Genomic DNA, 25,000 nt, shown 5'->3' with positions numbered 1-25,000 from the left:
TAGCGTGCGGGTGGAGGACGGAGGCCAGTGGAGGTGCTTGGCGGAGAACCGGGCGGGCCAGGTGGAACACATGGGCCGCCTCAACGTCCGTGGACCTCCGACTATCCGGCCCATGCGGCCCATTAGCGTGGTGGCCGGCAGGACCGCCTCCTTCCACTGTGTGGTAGCCGGCTTCCCCATCGACTCCATCTATTGGGAGAAGAATGGTAAGTTCCCGGCCCAACCGCCCTAGTTGTGTCCACTTTAGTATTTTGCCTCGTCGCCAATTTCTCAACTCATTCACTGTTTATTTTTCCCTCACAAGTATTTGAATCGACGTCTACCATCTCATCCACGCATCTCTATTTCCTGAATTACTTCCAGAATATGTGTTGCAAGACATCATGTTCCTCCGCTCTTATCTAACTCGCGAACATTTCTAAGAGTCTCTTATCTCCATTCCCGCCTGTTCGTCCTGCTCATTACATGATATGCTTATTTTCCTGATGCCTTTGATTACTACCTTGCTCTTTCTATTATTTTTTCTTTACCTACTTTTTTCCTCTGCTTTCCTTCCCACGTAGCAGCTTACTTTGCTTCCTGCTTGCTTTCTTACTTCTTCTATGCGCCACTTTTTCCTCTCCTACTTAATGTTTGTCTTCCGCGCTTGTCCCTTGATCTTCCCTCCTCCCTCGAGTCATTCATTTCTCCCTCGCTCTCCTTTCACCTCTCTTTCCTACTTCCTCCTACTTCGTACTCATTGCCTCCTGCCTCGTCCCCTCCTACAGGAGTGGTGCTGCCGGTGTCAGAGCGTCAGGAGGTGCTGGCCAACGGTACGCTGGTGGTGCGCCAGGTGTCCCGCGAGGCCGACGGAGGACAGTACACTTGCGTCGCCTCCGCCGGGGAGAACACTGCCAGAGCCACTCTCCAGGTCAATGTTATGGGTTAGTGATCACAGCATTCCGCAGTGGTGCTCAGAGGCGATCACCCACCTTTATCCAGGCACTAATTAACCTAAACGTGTGGATATGTGACTGTCGTGATTCAGTAGTTGTGTGATTATATTTACGCAGTCACACTGCATCTTGTAAGTTTGATTCCTTTATCTGTATTAGCTAAAGATATGGAGGTGTCCCTCATTATACAACTTTATCCAATAGTGTTTTTTTGTACTATAGTATTTTTTCTTAGACACTAGTCATTCTTGAAGCTTATCCATACTTTTTGTTAGAAGCTATAGGCACATGCAATGAACAATTGCATTCTAATTTTAGTGACACCATCGAACTGTCTGCTGCAGGACACTATCCAGGTGTCTGCGCAGTCGCTTCACAATCGCAGGGTGCCGGGTTTGATTCCTGCTGCAGGACAGAGATGTTTAGACGCGTTTTCTTTCACCTCATGCCTCACCCTAAAGCGTTTCCTTAGGAGCATTAGATCCAGATTTCCCCCAAAAAATCCATTAAATGAAAATTTGTTCGATTTCAATCAAACTCTTTTGACTTGTTGTATAGGAAAAGGGTTTCATCTGGTCCAAGTCTCAGCATCGTAGCATAAATAGGAAGGGAGAAAAAAATATTGAAGTAGGAGGGGCCTCGTAGCCTGGTGGATAGCGCGCAGGACTCGTAATTCTGTGGCGCGGGTTCGATTCCCGCACGAGGCAGAAACAAATGGGCAAAGTTTCTTTCACCCTGAATGCCCCTGTTACCTAGCAGTAAATAGGTACCTGGGAGTTAGTCAGCTGTCACGGGCTGCTTCCTAGGGGTGCAGGCCTGGTCGAGGACCGGGCCGCGGGGACACTAAAGCCCCGAAATCATCTCAAGATAACCTCAAGAAGTAGGTGTCAAAATTATTCCAAAATGATCAAAAACGATTATCAAACAAAAGTGTCAACTGATATCATATCTATGACTCTCACCTATCACAATACCATATATTAAATCATATCTATGACTCACCTATCACAATACCATATATTAAATCATATCTATGACTCACCTATCACAATACCATATATTAAAAAAATATCATAATTAGTTTTATTAAAAAAAATTTAAGTTACTATTTTTTTGTTTTCAAAATTTTTTTTGTTATGTTTTTTCATCGGACGATTTGCATGAAACTTATACACGTGACTGCACATAAGCTTATCTGTAAGGGCGCCAGTTTTGGAGAAAACTGGTTGATGTCAACCTCAGCCACAGATGGCAGCACCTCAGACTTTATTATTTTCTTATTTATTTTCAATGTTTTCAACTAACATAAAAGCTTGAATAAATCTTTAATTTTTTACTCAATTTACCTGAAACTTACAACTTATATGTAAAGTGTATGTCTCTAAACTCGCAACTTAGCGTTTTTTATAATAGCAAAAACATGACATATTTGCATAATTTTGGAGGGAACTTTGAATATTTGTATTAGGAAAACTAAAGATGTTTTAGAAATTCCTTAAGTTACGAGCCTTTAGTATATGCTAATGTGTCAGAAAAGTGTCATAGAATGATTATATCTGAAAGTTTTTTTTTTTATTCACACTTGAAAATGTGTAAAATTCGTTGAAAAATAAAAATCTCCCTTTCCATTTACGCTGAAGTACTGAAACTTGGAACAATTGCAGCCCTTTTCATATACAACTAGTCAAAAAATATTGGTTGACATTGAACAACTTTTCCGAAACCAATCAAATGTTCCCTCAGTTGGTCCTGACCAACCTAACCATATCCTACAATTCCTGCTACATATATGTTCCTCTCCGCTGTTTCCCCAGACACAAAATCCCCCTCCTCTCACCTCTCACGTCTCCTTCACAGTGCCGCCCCAGATAGACAAGCGGATGATCTCACTGGGCTCAGGATTCCCTGCCAAGTCTCGCGCTAGGATCATGTGTGTGGTGGAGCGAGGAGACTTGCCTCTGTCCTTCGCCTGGACCCACGACGGCCGCCCTCTCTCCCCAGGGCCCACCATCTCCGTCAGGTATGTCTCCTCGTGCCTGCATCTCCGTCAGGTATGCCTCCTCGTGCCTCCATCTCATATGTACCATCATCCTTTCGAAATATGTTCTCTTCTTCAGGCCCATACTGGGCGGAGTTAGGTTGGCACAAGACAGTCAGCGTCCTTCGTTCACACCAGGTTCTACCCCCCCCCCCATACCAAGTAGTCAGTGTTCTACCCCCATACCAGGTAGCCAGTGTTCTACCCCCCATACCAGGTAGCCAGTGTTCTATCCCCATACCAGGTAGCCAGTGTTCTACCCCCATACCAGGTAGCCTGTGTTCTACCCCCCATACCAGGTAGCCAGTGTTCTACCCCCCATACCAGGTAGCCAGTGTTCTATCCCCATACCAGGTAGCCAGTGTTCTACCCCCCATACCAGGTAGCCAGTGTTCTACCCCCCCATACCAGGTAGCCTGTGTTCTACCCCCCATACCAGGTAGCCAGTGTTCTACCCCCATACCAGGTAGTCAGTGTTCTACCCGCATACCAGGTAGTCAGTGTTCTACCCCCCATACCAGGTAGCCTGTGTTCTACCCCCCATACCAGGTAGCCAGTGTTCTACCCCCATACCAGGTAGCCAGTGTTCTACCCCCCATACCAGGTAGCCTGTGTTCTATCCCCCATACCAGGTAGCCTGTGTTCTACCCCCCATACCAGGTAGCCAGTGTTCTACCCCCATACCAGGTAGCCAGTGTTCTACCCCCCATACCAGGTAGCTAGTGTTCTACCCCCCATACCAGGTAGCTAGTGTTCTACCCCCATACCAGGTAGCCAGTGTTCTACCCCCCATACCAGGTAGCCTGTGTTCTACCCCCATACCAGGTAGCCTGTGTTCTACCCCCATACCAGGTAGCCTGTGTTCTACCCCCATACCAGGTAGCCAGTGTTCTACCCCCCATACCAGGTAGCCAGTGTTCTACCCCCATACCAGGTAGCCTGTGTTCTACCCCCATACCAGGTAGCTAGTGTTCTACCCCCATACCAGGTAGCCAGTGTTCTACCCCCCATACCAGGTAGCCTGTGTTCTACCCCCATACCAGGTAGCCTGTGTTCTACCCCCATACCAGGTAGCCAGTGTTCTACCCCCCATACCAGGTAGCCTGTGTTCTACCCCCCATACCAGGTAGCCAGTGTTCTACCCCCATACCAGGTAGCCAGTGTTCTACCCCCCATACCAGGTAGCCTGTGTTCTACCCCCATACCAGGTAGCCAGTGTTCTACCCCCATACCAGGTAGCCAGTGTTCTACCCCCATACCAGGTAGCCAGTGTTCTACCCCCATACCAGGTAGCCAGTGTTCTACCCCCCATACCAGGTAGCCTGTGTTCTACCCCCATACCAGGTAGCCAGTGTTCTACCCCCCATACCAGGTAGCCAGTGTTCTACCCCCATACCAAGTAGTCAAATAACAGAACACTTCCGCTGGGCAAAAAAATACTCATGTCTAATTCACATAACAGCCTTAATCCATGTTGTATAAAGTCAGCCGTTCTCTCGAGTTGCTGCAACGGATGGAAAATGGTATACTAAAATTATCGAACCTAACCTAACCTAACCTATCGACCATGCATAGAAAACGTGAATGTTTGTGAGCCGCTATGATATACACTTTATGTATGTGTCCGCTCGGGATTTTGACGTCACGATGAGGTGTACTACTTAAGAGAGCGAGTTACTGCCACGAGCCTGTAAACTGTACCAGAGGACCGAAGCAACTCTATGCTCTATGCTCTATTGTATAGCGCGGGGAGCTTCCTGAACCTCTATTGTATAGCGCGGGGAGCTTCCTGAACCTCTATTGTATAGCGCGGGGAGCTTCCTGAACCTCTATTGTATAGCGCGGGGAGCTTCCTGAACCTCTATTGTATAGCGCGGGGAGCTTCCTGAACCTCTATTGTATAGCGCGGGGAGCTTCCTGAACCTCTATTGTATAGCGCGGGGAGCTTCCTGAACCTCTATTGTATAGCGCGGGGAGCTTCCTGAACCTCTATTGTATAGCGCGGGGAGCTTCCTGAACCTCTATTGTATAGCGCGGGGAGCTTCCTGAACCTCTATTCTATAGCGCGGGGAGCTTCCTGAACCTCTATTCTATAGCGCGGGGAGCTTCCTGAACCTCTATTCTATAGCGCGGGGAGCTTCCTGAACCTCTATTGTATAGCGCGGGGAGCTTCCTGAACCTCTATTATATAGCGCGGGGAGCTTCCTGAACCTCTCCCCAATTTGAGCCCCTTTGGCCTGATCCCTTAATCAACCCTTAATTACACTGGAGGAATAATTAGGGATAATAGAAACCCAGCAGCAAGTTTGCCAGTATACTTAATTATATTACATTCACGATGCACACACTTCATACATACATACTGACATACATGGGGCGCCGGTAGCCGTGTGGACAGCACGCTGGACACGTAATCTTGAGGCCCGGGTTCGATTCCTGGCGCCGGCTAGGAAACAAAATGGGCAGAGTTTCCTTCACCTTGATACACTTGTTACCTAGCAGTAAACAGATACCTGGGAGTTAGACAGCTGTCACGGGCTGCTTCCTGGGTGTGTGTGTGAAAAAATAGTAACAGGTGATTGATTGACAGTTGAGAGGCGGAGCGAAAGAGTAGAGCTCAATCCCCGCCAGCACAACTAGGTGAATACAACTAACAACTAAGTGAATACATATATACATGCATACATACATACATACATACATACATACATACATGTATACATTACATACATACATACATACATACATACATACATACATACATACATACATACATACATACATACATACATACATACATGTATACATTACATACATACATACATACATACATACATACATACATACATACATACATACATGTATACATTACATACATACATACATACATACATACATACATACATACATACATACATACGTACATACATACATGCATTCATACATACATACATACATACATACATACATACATACATACATATATACATACATACGTACATACATACATACATACATACATACATACATACATACATACATACATACATACATACATACATACGTTCATACATACATGCATTCATACATACATACATACATACATACATACATACATACATACATACATACATACATACATACATACATACATACATACATACATACATACATACACACATACAGACTATAATGATCAGTTAAGGGTCCAGTTGTGCAGGACCTACAAGTAACATTTAAAGTATCACTGACAAATTATTAAGTCTTCCGCTAAAGAGATATTATCAATATTTCTATACACTAACGTGTAAATAATTAATTTGCCAGAAAGTAAGTCTATACTAGAAAATATCATACCATAAATGAGCTGAGGAGATGTGCTGAGACAATTCTCAATCATGTTGACCCTCAATTTCCTATTGAAGTGACCAGGTGGGAAGGGAGCCGGTCGGCCGAGCGGACAGCACGCGGGACTTGTGATCCTGTGGTCCTGGGATCGATCCCAGGCGCCTGGCGAGAAACAGTGGGCAGAGTTTCTTTCACCTTATTTCCCTGTTACCTAGCAGTAAAATAGGTACCTGGGTGTTAGTCAGCTGTCACGGGCTGCTTCCTGGGGGTGGAGGACTGGTCGAGGACCGGGCCGCGGGGACACTAAAAAGCCCGAAATCATCTGAAGATAACCTGAAGATAACTAGCTGTTGATACCAAAGCAGATAACAAAACACACACCAGGTACTTACTATTGAGTCCTAATGTACATATTTTCCTCTTATAGCAATACTATCAAAAGCTAAACTATTATAGAATAAAGGAATATTAATTAATACTACAGGCAAGAACGGAATTATATTCACTGAGAATTATTTTTGTAGCGGGTTCACATTCTAAGTACTCCCACTTATATTATTGTTTCCCACTGAAATGCACACATTATATACTCTTATTCAATATAAAGATACACTTTAGTAATGTACCACTAACACTTTAAACTTTATAGCATGTGGCAAGGTGATGGCCCCACACAACCCTCCCACAAGGCTCCCTCACCATCATACAGTTCATAACATACGAAATTACTTTGGAATTCTAATTAACTAGAAAGTACATTGCCCAACAATATTGGCAAATGATACAGATGCTTAATACAAGTCTAGAAGTATATTTATAGAATATATCTGTGACCATAACCCATAGCACGGAAGGGTTATCTTCTTGAGATGATTTCGGGGCTTTTTAGTGTCCCCGCGGCCCGATCCTCGACCAGGCCTCCACCCCCAGGAAGCAGCCCGTGACAGCTGACTAACACCCAGGTACCTATTTTACTGCTTGGTAACAGGGGCAAACGGTGAAAGAAACTCTGTCCAATGTTTCTCGCCGGCACCTAGGATCGAACCCAGGACCACAGGATCACAAGCCCAGCGTGCTGTCCGCTCGGCCGACCGGCTCCCTGGTTGGCAAACTTTATGCGAATCCGGCCGAAAACAAATGTATACAACAATACGTAACACTTACAACATCTATTTCATTGTAAATTATTACTGTCAAACTGAATTCTGATTTATAAGTTATGGACTGGTGTCTGTAAACACTTGTGGTAACACCCGGTGACTCGCATGACCTCCTAGGCTCTCCTGCCGCAGGTCCCTGGACGAGTACACCAGCGTGCTGCTCTTCACCTCCCTCCGCCAGGAGGATGGCGGCAGGTACACCTGCACCGCCACCAACGCTGTCGCCTCTGATGCCCAGACTGTCCACCTCGTGGTCAAAGGTAGGCCTTCGCCCCCTCCTTGTGTCTCTCCTCATAGTCAAAGGTAGGTCTTTGCCCCCTCCTCGTGCGTCTCCTCATAGTCAAAGGTAGGCCTTTGCCCCCTCCTTGTGCGTCTCCTCATAGTCAAAGGCAAGCCTATGCCTCCCTTCTTGTGTGTGTTTCACACTCGTTGTCAAAAGCGAGCTTCCCTCATATATGTGTCTCACTCCTCGTAAAGACATTATTAAAAGAATGCACCAAGCCTGAGAGACTACACAGAACAACGACAGGTTTGTGTCTGTCTCACGCCTCATAGACCCCAGGTCTACCTCCTTCGGTGTAAGGCCGTGTCCATAAAGGAGGTATTATTAATACTGTATTTAGATATTGACATACAACAAACGTGTTCTAATGACACATTTCCATTCGGGAGCTCTGACGTTTAAATGTTGCGACCTTTTGGGCTCGACCCGGGCACCTCCATATATCCAGTGTGTCTGCTTCCACCCTCTGACTCTAACTATCTCTCTATCTAGTTAGCTATCTCTTTATCTAGTTATCTCTTCGTCCTCTCGTCTTCAACCTCCTTCAAGAAGCACTGAAACAAATGTATAGGCTTCAGATGTTTTGCTTCTCCTTACTCTTCTCTTTATCCATTCTTCCTTCTATTCAATACCAAGTCCACGTTAACCACACGCCATGAAAATGGCGTAGGGGTATTTATAATTACCAATATTTCTTAAAATATTTAACTTAGGCCCACCCCGACTAGCCTATGTCCATCTCGTACCTCAGACCATTTTCTCCTGTAAATTTAGGTGAGGCTAGCCCCTAGCATCTGGCCTCCATCTATGAAGAGAGAAACATTTTTTTCTTATAGGTATAGTTATATGCATATGTACATTCAGGATCGCTAATTCCTGCCTTCATGATACAGTGGCTCCGTCTTGGAAAGTGGAGCCTGAGGACGCATCAGTAGTTGTGGGAGCAGACCTCCTGCTGCCCTGCACCGCCCACGGCTCGCCCACGCCCACCATCACCTGGCGGAGGGCCCAGGGCGCCGTCCCTAGACAGTACCGACCCGTCAGCACCCTCGGTGATAACGTCAGGTAGGTGTTGTACCCTCCAGTGGCAGGCAGCAGACGCCGTGGGTGGCAGGGGGGGGGGGGGGTGACAATAGTTGTCACCCCCCCCCCCCCCGGCAACACAAGCAACGTTTACTTGTTAACGTAATTACGTTGTTACAGCTTTGTAACGACGTACCAAAATAGTTCAAATAATGTCGTTGTTACTTTTGCGTGTTTGCAGGGAGCTAAGACTTACTGTTCAGTTTTGTTATCCCACTTGTTTATTCTGCGCATGGTGTGTTGTCAAGGTTTCCCCCTACACCCTCACCTCTCCTTCCCCTCCCCTCACCCTCCCACCCCCCTCTCCTCTTCTCTTTCTCCCTCCCCTCCCCCTCTCCTCCCCCCCACACCCCTCCCCCTCTCCTCCTCTTCTCTTTCTCCCTCCCCTCCCCCCTCTCCACACCCCTCCCCCTCTCCTCCCCTTCTCTTACTCCCTCCCCTCCCCCTCCCTTTTCAGGAAAATTGCCACTGATACATGACGTTGAAATCATGTTGCCAAACTCATCATGTTCTTCTGGATTGTCCCATTAGGTTGCAAGTCGTTCGCTGATTATAATTTTGCTTATTTCGGAGGCACTACATTGATAGGTGTGACCTCTACTGCAACATGTGACCTCTTCGGAGGTCACGTAGGCCTCGCTGGCCTACGTGACCTCTTGTGACCCCTTTCTGATCTACAGGACCATATGACCCCGACTGGCCTAATAGATAGTATAACCTCTTGCTAATCAGTGTGACCTTATGATACCATGTAGACTAAAAACGTCTTGTGACCTATTGATGACCTACTGTTTGATGACCTACTGCCATCACTACTGATGACGTGTGAACTCTGTTGGTCAGCGTGGCAAAATATGACCCCATGCTGACCTACGTGACCTCTTGTCCTCGTAAGACTCTTGACTTAGCTGACCACCTCCTGATCTGTGTGACCTCCCCCCCCCCCCCTCCCCCTGCTATGTCTCTTCCATCCTCCTCGCTGGGGGTGTGTAAGCTCCCTGTTGACCTCGGATAACCTTCCCCCCTCCCGGTGACCATTCACAGGGTGGAGCGGAACAGCAGCCTGACTGTACGAGGGATCAGGAGGAACCAGGGCGGCGAGTTCCTCTGCAGCGCCTCCAACGGTGTCGGCTCCGATCTCTCCAAGTCCGTCACCGTCACTGTCAAGGGTAATATCGATGACTATTTATCCTTGCTCACTGTAGTTATCTATCTCTCAATAATGCAAGGTGTCATATGCTCCAACCTTGAGGTTACCTTGAGGTGCTTCCGGGGCTTAGCGTTCCCGCGGCCCGGTCGTCGACCAGGCCTCCTGGTTGCCGGACTGATCAACCAGGCTGTTGGACGCGGCTGCTCGCAGCCTGACGTATGAGTCACGGCCTGGTTGATCAGGTATCCTTTGGAGGTGCTCCAAAAGATACTCCAAAGGAGGTGCTCCAAAGGTGGAGCTGTAATATGGAAAACATCTACAAAGGACAAGGTTCAAATTAATTTACCAATATTAAATATTGTTTCATATTCACAAATGCAATATCAATATCGAGTTGCAATATCTTTATATAGTATTTATAGTTTAATTTGTTAATTCAAGTGTTGGGCTTCTTCAGTCAAATTATGTTTAATCATATTTTTTTTCCTATTTGTCGTTTATGTAGATGTATTAAATATGTTAAAGCACATTCATATGTGGTTCTCCTGGAGCCACGGGACTGGCCGGTCAGGATGTGCCCCTCGTGGAAGTGGGGGGCCGGTCGGCCGAGCGGACAGCACGCGGGACTTGTGATCCTGTGGTCCTGGGTTCGATCCCAGGCGCCGGCGAGAAACAATGGGCAGAGTTTCTTTCACCCTATGCCCCTGTTACCTAGCAGTAAAATAGGTACCTGGGTGTTAGTCAGCTGTCACGGGCTGCTTCCTGGGGGTGGAGGCCTGGTCGAGGACCGGGCCGCGGGGACACTAAAAAGCCCCGAAATCATCTCAAGATAACCTCAAGATAACCTCGTCCGGTTTAACAGAGGCCTGGTCCTAACATTTAGCCTTTAGCGTGCCTAATAGGTCAGCAGCAGCGGTACTAAGTGTGCGACACTCTGACTACCAACTGTTGTAGGTTGTGGATAGCTGGATTGTATAGAAATTCATGAAGACATTATTTGTGTAGCGGTATCTGAAGTCTACCCAGAGGAACGGTGGGACGGCACCTTGTCGCCTTATGGTGTACCTGGCCCCACGCTCCCCTCGTGTGTAAAATAGTCCTTGGGCCCTCCTTCCCAGGGTCGTGGTTTGTGTGCGCGACTGGTGGTGTGTTTACATGAGGTAGGTAACAGTGTCCTAGCCTGGGTGAGTGGTGGAGCCCCGGGCAGCTACCCTGTGTTGTGCCTCCTGGCCCGTTGTCAGGGCAACCGGGCTCAGTACCACCCTACCTTCTGTTGTGCCTGTTAATCCAAGTGATCTCCAAGCAATGGATCCTGAGCCCGTCGGCGAGGAATATGTTGATGCTCAAAGTGGGTTGCAGTCACCCGATGACATGGAACTCGATGCTTATTTGGATAACGACAATGAGTGGCACGTGCAACAATCGCGGGATGCGAGAAGGAATTCTAAACATGCAGACTCTGCTGATGGCGAGGAGATCATTGGCAATGATGACAGCAACACCGGAACCCGTGTGAAGAAAGTGGAGGTGGGTGGTGGTGGGCCCACCCAGCCAGGGGCACGCCCACCCAAGCCTCCTAGTGCTCCCCGCACTGATTATGTGCGCCTGGCATTCCCACCTGGAACATCCACCCACGATAAACTGACATGGTTCGAACAACTTTCTAATAACTTCTTCAAAACATTCCTCGATATAGTCCGACGTAGACCAACTTCCCCTTACATCTTTGTGGCACGTACGCAAGAAGCTATCATCACTCAACTGGTTGACGGTAAGGTTGGTAATATTGTTTTCACCAGAGGAGACATCATCAATCGCCCTAAAAAATTTAAGGAATATCTTGTTACCAGTTTTCCCAAAGAGTATCCTCTTGAGAGAGCTTATAACCTTGAAGGAGTCTACGAGACAAGACGGATACATAAGGATGGTCAACCTCTCAACAGGATCATCATTATTTGGAATGGCAGTGACCCTCCCCCTGAACATAACACCTTCTTTGGACATTTCACCCCATCAAGTCCTATCAGATCTTGGGTATCCCCCCCTGTTCTTTGTTATAAGTGCCACGGTACTCATCATATCTCTACGTACTGTCGACATGACCCTGTGTGTGGGCTCTGTGCTGAACAGCACGATACAAGGCAGTGTCCTCAAAGGTCGACCCCCCTACCCTTGAGGACGGGGAGGAAGCCTCTCCTCCGGTCCGGAGGTGTCCCAGGTGTTTGCGTGAAGGCGTAGATGTCTGGCATCATGGCTGCCCTCTACGCCCCGCCCTCTCTAACACGAACAGGAAGCCAGTGGCGTCTGGTCCAGCTGCAGGAGGCACCCAGCAGGAAGCTCTTGATGTCACCTCTAGTGAGCAGTTTCCAATCATCGACGGATTAAAGCAAACAAGCAAAGATACAGAAGAAATTGACTGGTTAAAAAAAGAAAATGACTGAATTGGAACTTAAAATAAAAACATTAGAAACGAATCTGCCCGGTGATAAGGGTGAAGTGAATCATGCTAGCGATAGTGATCAAGTAAATTCTCCCAGCACCAGTAGTGATGCGAGTGGTAATGTTGCAGCTGTTGAGGCTACGTCACCTATCTCTACGGAACGTGAGTGTCAAATCCCCGTTGGGCATGGTGTTAGAGTAGTCATTGAGCCCTCACTGACACCCCCACTAGATCATAATGAAACCCTGGAGTTGGTTACAGATAAAGAGTTTAAGAGAACACCAACTGCTACTCTGGTTAAACGCCTCCTACGCAAAAGTAATATTACTCAGGACACACGGGACAAAGCTGCTTATGTTGTCCAAGTGTTTAACGAGCTTAAATGTTACCTTAATTCCCTTGATACGTAACCATGGCTCATCAAACAAAAACAGTTAAGTTTATTTCTTGGAACATTCGAAGTGTTTATCTTCGGATAAATGACGTAATCTTGTATACTAAAATGAGAGACGTGGATGTGATTTATTTACAGGAACCATATACATCTACAACTATCAAGGTGGTCCCACCCAGGATACCCGGGTATACAGCATACAACAACGATATTGGAACTGGTTTACTAACGTATATTAGGAATGGCTTAATCTGTAAACTAATTAAAAATCACAGGAGTGATAGTATACATTATCAAAAATTAAAATTACAAACTGCAAATAGCCATTTCCTACTGTATAACATATATGGACGATGTAGTGTACTTAAAGCAGACCTGCTACCGACACCTACAGGTAACACAGGTATGTTATGTATGGGTAACTTTAATGCTCGTCACACTGCTCTTGGTGACGTTCAGTGTAACAATATTGGAAGGGTCTTCTTGAAATACCTTACTGATCATAATATTACTGTGTATGATACTGATAAACAGACCCATTTATTGGGAGGTAGGCTGGATTATGTGATTGGCTACAGCCTAGTAGATAGTAACGTCAACGTTAAGCTCATCCCAGAACTAGTAGTGATCATTTTGCAATATATTGTGAATACACTGTGGCGGATATTAGGTCCAATCCTCATCCTAGAGTTAAAATTAACATTCCAGACAATTTTAAACAGCACTTTAAGGCTTATGTACATAAGTGGTACACTGGGTATACACCTGTATCAGTGGACCACTTTTACAATGATAAGGTCAGTATCATTACCAGTTATTATGATACCTTAGATTATCTTGAGATGATTTCGGGGCTTTAGTGTCCCCGCGGCCCGGTCCTCGACCAGGCCTCCACCCCCAGGAAGCAGCCCGTGACAGCTGACTAACACCCAGGTACCTATTTTACTGCTAGGTAACAGGGGCATAGAGTGAAAGAAACTCTGCCCATTGTTTCTCGCCGGCGCCTGGGATCGAACCCAGGACCACAGGATCACAAGCCAGCGTGCTGTCCGCTCGGCCGACCGGCTCCCCGGTCTGGGTTAAATCAAGGAAAAAAAAGAACACTCGTTCTTCCTCATGGACAGAGGATCCTATTATTATTGCAGAGCTAAAGTGCTTCAGCTGCTGGCTGTTATGAACGAGACAAAACAGCTGACAATTTACTTGCATTCCTCAATGCCAACAGAGATTTTCGCGAGCTTAAGGGTCAAGTTAAGAACACATATTGGGAACAATTCCTACAAGGTATCAATAGAACTACAACATTATCGGAAATGTGGAACAAAATTAAAAACATTACCAAACCTTCAGCCCCAGTTCAGCTTCATCATACTCCTGCAGAATATGCTGACATGCTCCTGGCTCAATGGTCTAGTGTCTCACAAATTTCTTCCTTACCCCCAGATATACAGCAGCATTTAAGACATACCAACATTAACAGAAACTTTAATATTGAAATAGCACGCTCCTCACCAGATTTAACAGATCAGTTGGCTATAACTCCCTTTGAATTAACATCAGCATTAGTTAAACCTAAACAAACTGCCCCTGGTGAGGATGGTATAACTTATAACACCCTGAGCTTATTGAATGATGTCCCTAGCCACTCTCTGCTTGACCTCTATCAAATGAGTCTCTCCCAAGGTATCTAACCCGGTCAACCAGGCTGTTAGCCGCCGCTGCTCGTAGTCCGATGTGTGAGTTACAGCTCGGTGGATCAAGTATTCCTTGGAAGTGTTTATCAAGTTCTCTTTGCAACATTGTGAGGCATCGACTAGTTATTACCTTTACATATCAAGAAGGGAAAGTCTTGAACAGTCTCGGTCCCTTCAAATTGATTGAATTGTCTCACAGCATGCCTATTGCTCCTCTGAGCTCTACCAGGATATTTCGCACTTCCTGCCATACCTCCTGGAGCCAGATTCACGAAAGCACTTACGAATCTGTACATCTTTTCTCAATCTTTGGCGGCTTTGTTTACAATTATTAAACAGTTAATGAGCTCCGAAGCACCAGGAGGCTGTTTATAACAATAACAACAGTTGAATGGGAAGTTTTCATGCTTGTAAACTGTTTAATAAGTGTAACCAAAGCCGTCAAAGATTGAGGAAAGATGTACACGCCCGTGAGTACTTGCGTAAGTGCTTTCGTGAATCTGGCCCCTGGTCTCGTAAGGAGTTATTTCCATGTGATGATTTGAAACTAACCTCAAATATTTTTCAAGTGTAAATTATTACGAATATCTCTCGGCCGTGTCCCAGGTGTTCAAACGAGTATATCACCTGCCGTCAACAGTACACATTACAGGTGGTCACAACACTGCTACAAATGACTGGTACAGTTACGCTCATTATGAAGTATAACGTTACAGAGTAGTGACCCTACCCCCTAACACGGCTTATATGTTGGTCTTACACTATTTAACAGTTTTTGTTCATGGGTGGTAACATTGATTTTATATATATATATATATATATATATATATATATATATATATATATATATATATATATATATATATATATATATATATATATATATGTCGTACCTAGTAGCCAGAACTCACTTCTCAGCCTACTATGCAAGGCCCGATTTGCCTAATAAGCCAAGTTTTCCTGAATTAATATATTTTCTCTAATTTTTTTCTTATGAAATGATAAAGCTACCCATTTCATTATGTATGAGGTCAATTGTTTTTTATTGGAGATAAAATTAAAGTAGATATATGACCGAACCTAACCAACCCTACCTAACCTAACCTAACCTATCTTTATAGGTTAGGTTAGGTTAGGTAGCCGAAAAAGTTAGGTTAGGTTAGGTTAGGTAGGTTAGGTAGTCGAAAAACAATTAATTCATGAAAACTTGGCTTATTATGCAAATCGGGCCTTGCATAGTAGGCTGAGAAGTGCGTTCTGGCTACTAGGTACGACATATATATAAATAAAGGGGGGTACCACCTCTGGTACAATTGTTGGTACCCACAGCCTCGAAGAAGGGAACACAGAGCATTCAGAGAAAACTTACCATTTATCTCTGAGTACGTATGCCCCCACGGGTGGGTGAGCTGTGCCCCCCCCCATCCCCCCCACTGGTGGGGAGCAGTGCCCCCCCAGTTGCCAATGGCATTTAATTAGTAATGAATTATTTCTCTATAAAATTAAGTGGGGTAATGGCCTACATTAATAACGGAGTTTGGTTTGTATGCGTCTTCTATGGTTAATTAAAAATAATACAAGTGATGCATTCTTTTCACTTGGGCTCTAGGACACTCGAACCGCGGACCCTACGCGTGTGAAGCCGAAGCTTTACACGCGAGACATTAGGCATAGGCATCACTCCTCCGAGCTATTGAGGATGCATTTTACAAGGGATACATTGAATTTGATTCCCTTTTTGATATATTGACTTCTCGTAAATTTCTTAAGATTACAGTATCATTCTTAAGATTACAGTATCATTCAACGTTGAAACAATGTGAGGTGTTTCTTGCATATTCCTCACATACACTTTGTAACACGGTTGTCGAATTATTACCTCCTACGGATCATTATTTTTCTGGGTATTAGGACCCACTAAATGAGCTTATGACGTGTAATTGACATTATGTGAGTAAAATGTTATTATACAGCTGGTATCCTAAGTAATTCTCATATATTTTAAACACCTGCAATGTGGTAATTTTGAATGCCTGTTTATGAGTCACGTAGGCCAATTTGGGCCTTGTATTGGATATTTGTACGTGTAACGGGGGATGTTTTCCCACCACAGTTCCGCCACAGTTCGTGGAGCGAGAGGAGAACGTGACGGTGACGGCGGGACGACGCGCCCACCTGGTGTGTGAGGCGCGGGGAGACCTGCCCATCACCACCATCTGGTCCTCGGGCAACCCTCCTGCCAGGGTAGGTCATCACCCCTCCTGCCAGGGTAGGTCATTACTCCTCCTGCCAGGGTAGGTCATCACTCCTCCTGCCAGGGCAGGTCATCACTCCTCCTGCCTGGGTAGGTCATCACTCCTGCCAGGGTAGGTCATCACTCCTCCTGCCAGGGTAGGTCATTACTCCTCCTGCCGGGGTAGGTCATCACTCCTCCTGCCTGAGTAGGTCATCACTCCTCCTGCCAGGGTAGGTCATCACTCCTCCTGCCTGGGTAGGTCATCACCCCTCCTGCCAGGGTAGGTCATCACCCCTCCTGCCAGGGTAGGTCATCACTCCTCCTGCCAGGGTAGGTCATCACTCCTCCTGCCAGGGTAGGTCATCACCCCTCCTGCCAGGGCAGGTCATCACTCCTCCTGCCGGGGTAGGTCATCACTCCTCCTGCCTGGGTAGGTCATCACTCCTCCTGCCAGGGTAGGTCATCACCCCTCCTGCCAGGGCAGGTCATCACCCCTCCTGCCAGGGTAGGTCATCACTCCTCCTGCCAGGGTAGGTCATTACTCCTCCTGCCAGGGTAGGTCATTACTCCTCCTGCCAGGGTAGGTCATCACTCCTCCTGCCGGGGTAGGTCATCACTCCTCCTGCCAGGGTAGGTCATCACTCCTCCTGCCAGGATAGGTCATCACTCCTCCTGCCAGGGTAGGTCATCACTCCTCCTGCCAGGGTAGGTCATTACTCCTCCTGCCGGGGTAGGTCATCACCCCTCCTGCCTGGGAAGGTCATCACTCCTGCCAGGGTAGGTCATCACTCCTCCTGCCAGGGTAGGTCATCACTCCTGCCAGGGTAGGTCATCTCTCCTGCCAGGGTAGGTCATCACTCCTGCCAGGGTAGGTCATCTCTCCTGCCAGGGTAGGTCATCACTCTTCCTGGCAGGGTAGGTCATCACTCCTGCCAGGGGCAGGCACCATTCACCCATGCAGGACTTGTTCATAGTTTAACCAACTTGTTTTAGCCATACAAATAGGTTAATTAAAGGATTTTCAAAGAAATACAAGCTAATTAAATTTGGGCCAACATCAATTGTGCCAAAAAAAATCATTGTATGAAAGTATATGCTAGAATCTGCTCAGAATATAATGAGGGGAAAAGACTTCCTTATATTCAGCTAATTAACAGAAAAATAAACATTTGATCAACACTTTACTAAATTTCGTCATTAAAATCAAATTCTTGGTTGAAAGCTGTAAATTATATAGTTTTGCATAATCTATGACTCATATAGGCAGTAATATTGTTTTTTATTATCAATAATGTGATCATTACACAATGAAATCACATTAACGTGATGTATCAATGATAAAATCAGCAGGAGCCATGAGGAGGATTCGAACCTGCACACTCCTAAGCACATGTCCTACACAACTACACCACGACCATAGCCAGAGTGCATGGAGGCAATGTGTGAAACCTTGATTGAGCTTCAGTGGAAGCCCCAGGAACCCTAGAGGATTCAGTTGAATCCCAGGTTGCATTGTTTTTAGACCATGTCGTGGTGTAGTGGTCAAGGACGTGTGCTTGGAGGTACCAAGTGTGCGGGTTCGAATCCTCTTCGTGGATCCTACTGATTTTCTTAATATTATCATAATTATTACTGCACCTCCTCTATTATTATTATTATGATTATTATTATGTTTTGATTATATTCCCTTTAAGGAACGAGTTCTGCTGGTCACTTAAAATAACGTAGAATGTTGTTGACAGCTCTCAAACGACGTGAGGAGCGGGGGCCTGAGTATCAAGGAGACCATACTCAATGCTTCGTCGACACCCCCGTCGACGTCCACTACCATCTCCTCCTCCTCTTCCTCCGGTGAACCCTCGCTTGGTGGAGGCGTAGAAGGTTACAGGTCGGTGATGAGCGTAGCCACCAAGTCTCGTCATGACTCTAAAATCTTCTACTGCCTCGCCTCCAACGTCTACGGCAACGACACTAAGAAAGTCAACTTGATTGTACAGGGTGAGCGTGCGGCAGCGGTCATCAACCTACGTGAAGCAGGTTGATGACCCGTGTATAGAAGATTGACCTCGTATTGATCATATTGTATAATGTATTATCTGGCTGATGCATGGTTGACGTCTAGCAGATTTTTAGTTCATTTATGACAGATTGGTAGTTCTTGCCTGGTTAATTTATGGTTTAAGTATAGTTATAGTGATAAAGTTTGTAAAGTTGCTGATCGTGAGGTTAAACAAAGTTACTGATTTGCACACATGCTGACGGTCTACCTAACCGTTCGTAGTACTTCCTGAGATATTTCCACCATCACGGAGCTGTGACCGTTGTGATTCCAGAGGTGCCGGGAACACCGGGGTCCCCACGGGTGGTTGAGAGTGGTTCTCGGACCGTGAACATCACCTGGGCCGCCCCCACCCACGACGGCAACTCCCACATCTCCATCTACAGGATCCTCATCATCAACAGCACAGGTGGGTTTCACAGGTGATTTAAAATACGACAATTTAAATAAAGGATACTCAGCATTTGCTGAGAAAGGTGGATCGCTGAACAACGCTGGTACGACTTATTTCCCACTCTCCCGTCCACATTTGAGCTAGTGCGACAAGTACGGCACCCCAGAGATCCTTCAAAAGGTGAGGGAATATACCGGGAAGCACACAGCATCCGCCTCTTCGATAACCCTCAATTGGAGAGAAGGATGGTGCAAGGAGAGTGCGAGTGGTCTTCAGGATATGGGACTCACTAAGAGCGACCTTGAGATTTGCTCTGTGAAAGCCCTGACCTGGACATATTCCATCTACAGAATATGGTCCAAGACCACATCAAGGGGCAGACCACCTTAGTCTCAGGATCACCGTGCACAGGGTGCATAAGGGTCCATATAGTCTTGTTTAGGTGAACCGCAGCCAGGATAGCTGACAGCCAACTATCTAAGCAGAGTCGTCATCTGGAGTACCACTTCTCCAAATGGTGTCTCGCAAGAGAGTTGATGACCTGGCCGGAGCCCACGAGTGGGTAAGGCAGCGGCCCCTGGACCCCCCCATGCGCATACATGACAACCCTCCCGCTCCGGGGCCTTGTTAGCAGCTTCTACTATGAATAGCTTTTTTCCATGTATGCCGACGTCAAGTCACCAATCCTGCCGCTTAGGCAGCTTAATTTGTTTTGCCTTCAGCTCTAGTTCTTTTTAATGATACACTGTGCACCCGTACCTGTGTGTGCTGTGTCCCATATAAGAAAACGAAATACAAAAGATATTTTCCGTTTTGTGTATATTATTATTACCATTTATTATTGTGTGTTATTATTATCCTCTTAACTCTTGTGGGGTTGTGATGAGATCTGCCATTTATGTGTATTTTTGTTTGTGTTTGATAGGGAATTAGGTATGCTTAGGGGTGCCTTCTCGCCATGCCCTGTGGCTGGGGGGGATCGGTGCCCTGAAGCTACATGAACACCCTATACCCCCCCCCCCCTCCTCCCCGAAGTGGCAAGGGAAGTTAGGGGACAACAATCGTCAATAAGAATAGTTAAATTGATCATTGTCCTGTAGGATAAACCAGCGATCAAAGAGTGAAATATAACAAGATATATAAACAATGTGTCTTTTTTCAGCGTTAATTATGAACAGGCGAGAGTGATGCGGTCGCAGTGCGGTCACTGTGCTCAAGAGCCCGCTGCCCCACGCTAAGAGCTCCTGCTTTGTGGCTGTGACTAACGACCTGGGGAACGCAAGGGAAGAGGGGGGGTATTTCAGAGGGTTTTGTGTAAAGATTTTGAGTGATGGAGATTCTATGTAAAGGGAGGCTAAGGGTAAGGGTGTCTTTGTGTGAGGGAATATTCTGGGTGTTTTGGGGAGCATTAAGTGTGTAGGGAAAATTGTGTGTTATAGGTTACTTTGTGTTAAGGGATTTTTTTTATTTTTGGGGGGGGTTAGTGTTTAAGACTGTGTGTGTAGGGAAGCACGTGTGATTTAACTGTGAGTGGAATCTCTGATTTCCTTAGGATTTGGTGTTAGTACAAACGTTTCAAACCCTAACGAAACTCTTATTCTACTTTAACAATTATATCAACAATTACGTGACGCACGAAATAGTGAAGGCACGGGTGAAGGAATAACGTTTGTTTGATTAATTCTTGTCTAACTTGTGCTTCACTTTTATCAGTTAGAAATGACGCCTTTGGTCATTACCAACAGACTCGTGGATGAACGTTGGTAGGATCAAGACGGTGGAAGTGGCGACGCCTTTAGCCCACATTTCTGGTCTGGCCCCCGCCCACGCCTACCTGATGAGGGTCGTGGGCGTGAACTCTGTTGGCACCTCGCAGCCCAGCCCGGAGGTGCGGGTCACCACTGCCCACGAGCCGCCCACCATGCCGCCCACCAATGTCCGGGTTATACCCATCTCCTCCACCAGCCTTAGAGTCACCTGGCAGGTAAGTCTTGTAAACACGGCCACATGTGACATGTAAACACGGCCACATGTGACATGTAAACACGGCCACATGTGACATGTAAACACGGCCACATGTGACATGTAAACACGGCCACATGTGACATGTAAACACGGCCACATGTGACATGTAAACACGGCCACATGTGACATGTAAACACGGCCACATGTGACATGTAAACACGGCCACGTGTGTCATGTAAACACGGCCACGTGTGACATGTAAATACGGCCACGTGTGACATGTAAACACGGCCACGTGTGACATGTAAATACGGCCACGTGTGACATGTAAACACGGCCACGTGTGACATGTAAACACGGCCACATGTGACATGTAAACACTGCCATGAGTGCCTTGTAAACACAGGAACATGCATCAAGCAAACACAGGCACGTGCGTCAAGCAAACACAGGCACGTGCGTCAAGCAAACACAGGCACGTGCGTCAAGCAAACACAGGCACGTGCGTCAAGCAAACACAGGCACGTGCGTCAAGCAAACACAGGCACGTGCGTCAAGCAAACACAGGCACGTGCGTCAAGCAAATATAGCCACTCATGTGAAACAAGTATGATTATGTTCGTGGTGTCTCCACCGCCCAGCTCGACTGTGGTAAGCTCCTCAGTGATCCAGCTTTCTATGATTACCAAGAGAACCTTTAGAATACCATTCTCCAAATTCAGAAGCTGTTTTACGTCTTTTCACTTTCTTCTCTCAATAAAAGTCTTAAATGTCCTAGATTTGAGTACTAGTGTCACTTTTTTTCACTCAATAAAATTCTTATTTGTGTTACTCTTGAATACCACTGTCATGTCTTTGATAACTCCTGCTACCAAAGTTCTTTAGGCAAATTACATAAAAGTTAGTAATTAAATAATTCGTTTAAAATTATTTTCAATCTTGGGACATTAGCTTGCCACAGTAGAATTGCATCTCTTTCCTCTACCACTATTTACATGCCACTACTCAGTAACTATTGTCCTCCCCCTCTTCCTCCACGTAATCATTACAATAATTTATCTTTCCACGTCCGTTCTGCATTTTTGCTGTTGATGTTTCAGAGGAGTGCTAAGCTGTGTCTCAGTTCCCCATCCCACAGCAATTATGCAGAATAAATTACCAACATATCTCTCCGCTGACACATTTGGTCTTCAGTCATACAAGAGCCACATAAAAATTTTCTTGGTCGATAGTTGATATGTTTTCTCCTAGATACTGGCTTTGGGGTCTTCAAAACTGCCATCACTGTTAAGAAACGCTCAATTGTTCGCGTGTTTCTCACAGCCTCCAGAGACCGTCATGTCCCACCGCCACGGGCTAGGTTACTACGTCGGGTACAGGGTGGCCAACTCGTCAGAGCCTTACCGCTACCAGAACCTAGAACCCTCCGCCGCCGCCCTCTACCGCCCAGAGGCGACGCTGAAAAGTTTGCACAAGTTTACTAGTTACGATGTGACTGTGCAGGCCTTCAACTCCGCCGGGGCGGGGCCCAGGACTGCGCCAGTCACCGCTGCTACTGAAGAAGACGGTGAGGCACAAGCATGGTTGCACTATTCGCTGCCTGGATTAGTTTTCATATAGATTGCATTAGGCTGTTTATCTTGTTCAGTTGATAAAAAATCAGGAAAACGGAGCGAGTTCAGTATACGTTGTATTGAGACAATAAACAATCCGAATTTAGCCGTGTAAACTTATGTTTAGATCAGAATTTAAGCCTCACACTATGTGAAGTTTGCCTCCATATGTCTATAAGCAAGCTCTAAAAGAAAGTCCACCCTTATCAATGAAGATTATTTAGATGGTGAGACCAGAGGGTTTCGAGATAAAAGTCCTTATAATGTCTGTTGATATTTGCAGTGCCGAGTGAGGCGCCGCGGGACGTGCAGTGCACCAGCTCGTCGTCCACGTCCCTCAAAGTGAAGTGGATGCCGCCGCTGCCAGCAGCCCTGCACGGCGTCCTTCAGGGCTACAAGGTCATTTACCGCCCCGTACACCCCACCAGGTTCTTCCGTGAGTGCCTCAAGTCATGTTGTCGGGCTGTGTCTCTCTTACCGTGAGTGCCTCAAGTCATGTTGTCGGGCTGTGTCTCTCTTACCGAATTATATTTATTTATTTTGTACATCTGTCTGCTTCCCTCTTCACGCGGTCTCTCTCATCTATCAGTTTTTGCCGTCTGCTATCCTCTGTAATCTATTGGTTTGAGAGTATCTATTCACATGTGCATACTCACTTCGCTTTGATGTCCATAGGGAATGGAAAGGATGGGGGAGGTAGAGGGATGGGGAGAAGAAATTCAGGAAGAGGATGCGGGTGTAGAGAGAGAGGAGGTTTGAAAGTTCGGTGGCCTGTCCACCATGGGTTGACATTTGTGTATGTGTTGTTTGTTTGCGTATGTGTTATGTTGGGTTGTCAGTACATTGGCTGGGGGGGCTAGTGTTTGTGACCTTGTTGGTGTCCTAAAGCACTAGAGCCGATGGAGTTGGCTGAAGGAGGCTAATCTTAGAAACATCAGGGTAGTTACACTTCTGATGCCACGACAAATGATTTTTAGGTTTTATATTTTTTTTTTGTAGGAGTTTTATTTGTTTATTTATTTATTTATTTATTTATTTTTTTATTTATTTTTTTTTCATTTATACTCACCTTAAGGGTTATCAGAGCGAGCCTTAACTCCTGGACCCCGCCATTCAATGATCACCACACGGTCACCTATTTCAATGGTTCGTTACTCTCATGCTTGTTATGTTACCTAGTTATGGAACTTTGAGTGGAGTTCGCCTCAGCTACCTCCTATTTTAGTCCATTTCTCTTGCTTGCTGCTCTGATAATGAGGAAGCAACTCCTTACATCCCTGTGAGTAATCTGTGTGTCTGGTTTTCTCCCATTTTCTACCTTTTTCTGGTTTCCTCCCATTTTCTATCTTTTTCTGGTTTCCTCCCATTTTCTATCTTTTTTCTGCTGCCTTAAGAACATCTAATTTGTGTTGGTTTTGTCAGTGTCTCTTAGAATTTCGTATGTCGTAATCATGTCACTTCTGTTTCACTCATCTTCCCTAGGCAGCGCAGTCGAGCTTCCTTAGACACTTATCATTGCCAAGCTCACTTAAGTTCAACTGTTTGGAAAACTTCTAAACGTTCTCAGGCTTTGTTTAGCTTTGGATTACAAACTGGAGTGAAATAAACTAATATTGGTCTGACAGTGCACAACGTCCTTAAAGCTTCTTTGTCCAGACTTCTAAGACTACATGAATGTTCGCCAGCATCACATATGACACTGTAGACTTATTGTTAATGTGTGCCTCGTGTGAGAGCCTTGGTGTTATGTCTGTTTTTAGATCCATTTATTGTCCTGAGGCTTCCTCGACCTCGGCCCCAGTCTTGTCACACTGGACCGATTTGGGTTAGATTTAAGTACTTATTTAACAGATCAGATCAGTACGTTGTCCAGGATTTTTTTTTTTTGTTCTGCAATACTTCTGTGTTCTGATTAGTTTCAGATTTTTTTTTTATCATCGACAATGCCATCTAGGATCGTACTTCATCCTTCAATTCATTGATTAATGTCAGGAACAATATTGGATATAACACTGGTATCTGAGTTACTTCCGTTGTTAATTTACACCTGATCTTTTCCTTTTCACTATTTTACTCAGCATCCTGTTGTGCAAAACGTAAAACTCTTACGTTTTGCAATTACTACCACTTGTTCCTCGTGTGCCGTAGAATGACGAAGTTTTTTAGCAGTTCAGGAAGATACAATCAGTCCGTTCCTTTACTTCCTGC

The 25,000-nt window shown here is 45.8% G+C and overlaps 1 protein-coding gene across 5 annotated transcripts in view; it reads left to right on the top strand.

The window, feature by feature from the left end:
• The window catches only part of LOC123753826 (cell adhesion molecule Dscam1), a 1,066,948-nt gene that overhangs the window by 966,309 nt on the left and 75,639 nt on the right, over positions 1-25,000 (top strand). For all 5 annotated transcript variants that reach the window (XM_069329883.1, XM_069329881.1, XM_069329882.1 and 2 more), the window contains exons 12-23: positions 1-206; positions 768-923; positions 2,793-2,955; positions 7,614-7,741; positions 8,658-8,829; positions 9,892-10,016; positions 16,639-16,769; positions 18,504-18,759; positions 19,095-19,229; positions 20,960-21,198; positions 22,503-22,746; positions 23,076-23,228. The exon at positions 1-206 is cut by the window's left edge and continues 38 nt beyond it. In XM_069329883.1, the coding sequence (XP_069185984.1) occupies positions 1-206; positions 768-923; positions 2,793-2,955; positions 7,614-7,741; positions 8,658-8,829; positions 9,892-10,016; positions 16,639-16,769; positions 18,504-18,759; positions 19,095-19,229; positions 20,960-21,198; positions 22,503-22,746; positions 23,076-23,228 (2,108 nt within the window). The remainder of the gene's footprint in view (positions 207-767; positions 924-2,792; positions 2,956-7,613; positions 7,742-8,657; positions 8,830-9,891; positions 10,017-16,638; positions 16,770-18,503; positions 18,760-19,094; positions 19,230-20,959; positions 21,199-22,502; positions 22,747-23,075; positions 23,229-25,000) is intronic.

The sequence above is a fragment of the Procambarus clarkii genome, chromosome 23 (genome assembly GCF_040958095.1).
Source record: "Procambarus clarkii isolate CNS0578487 chromosome 23, FALCON_Pclarkii_2.0, whole genome shotgun sequence".
Taxonomy (NCBI): Eukaryota; Metazoa; Arthropoda; class Malacostraca; order Decapoda; family Cambaridae; genus Procambarus; species Procambarus clarkii.
Note: the sequence above shows the minus strand (reverse complement) of the source record. Positions and strands in the feature narration are given on the sequence as shown.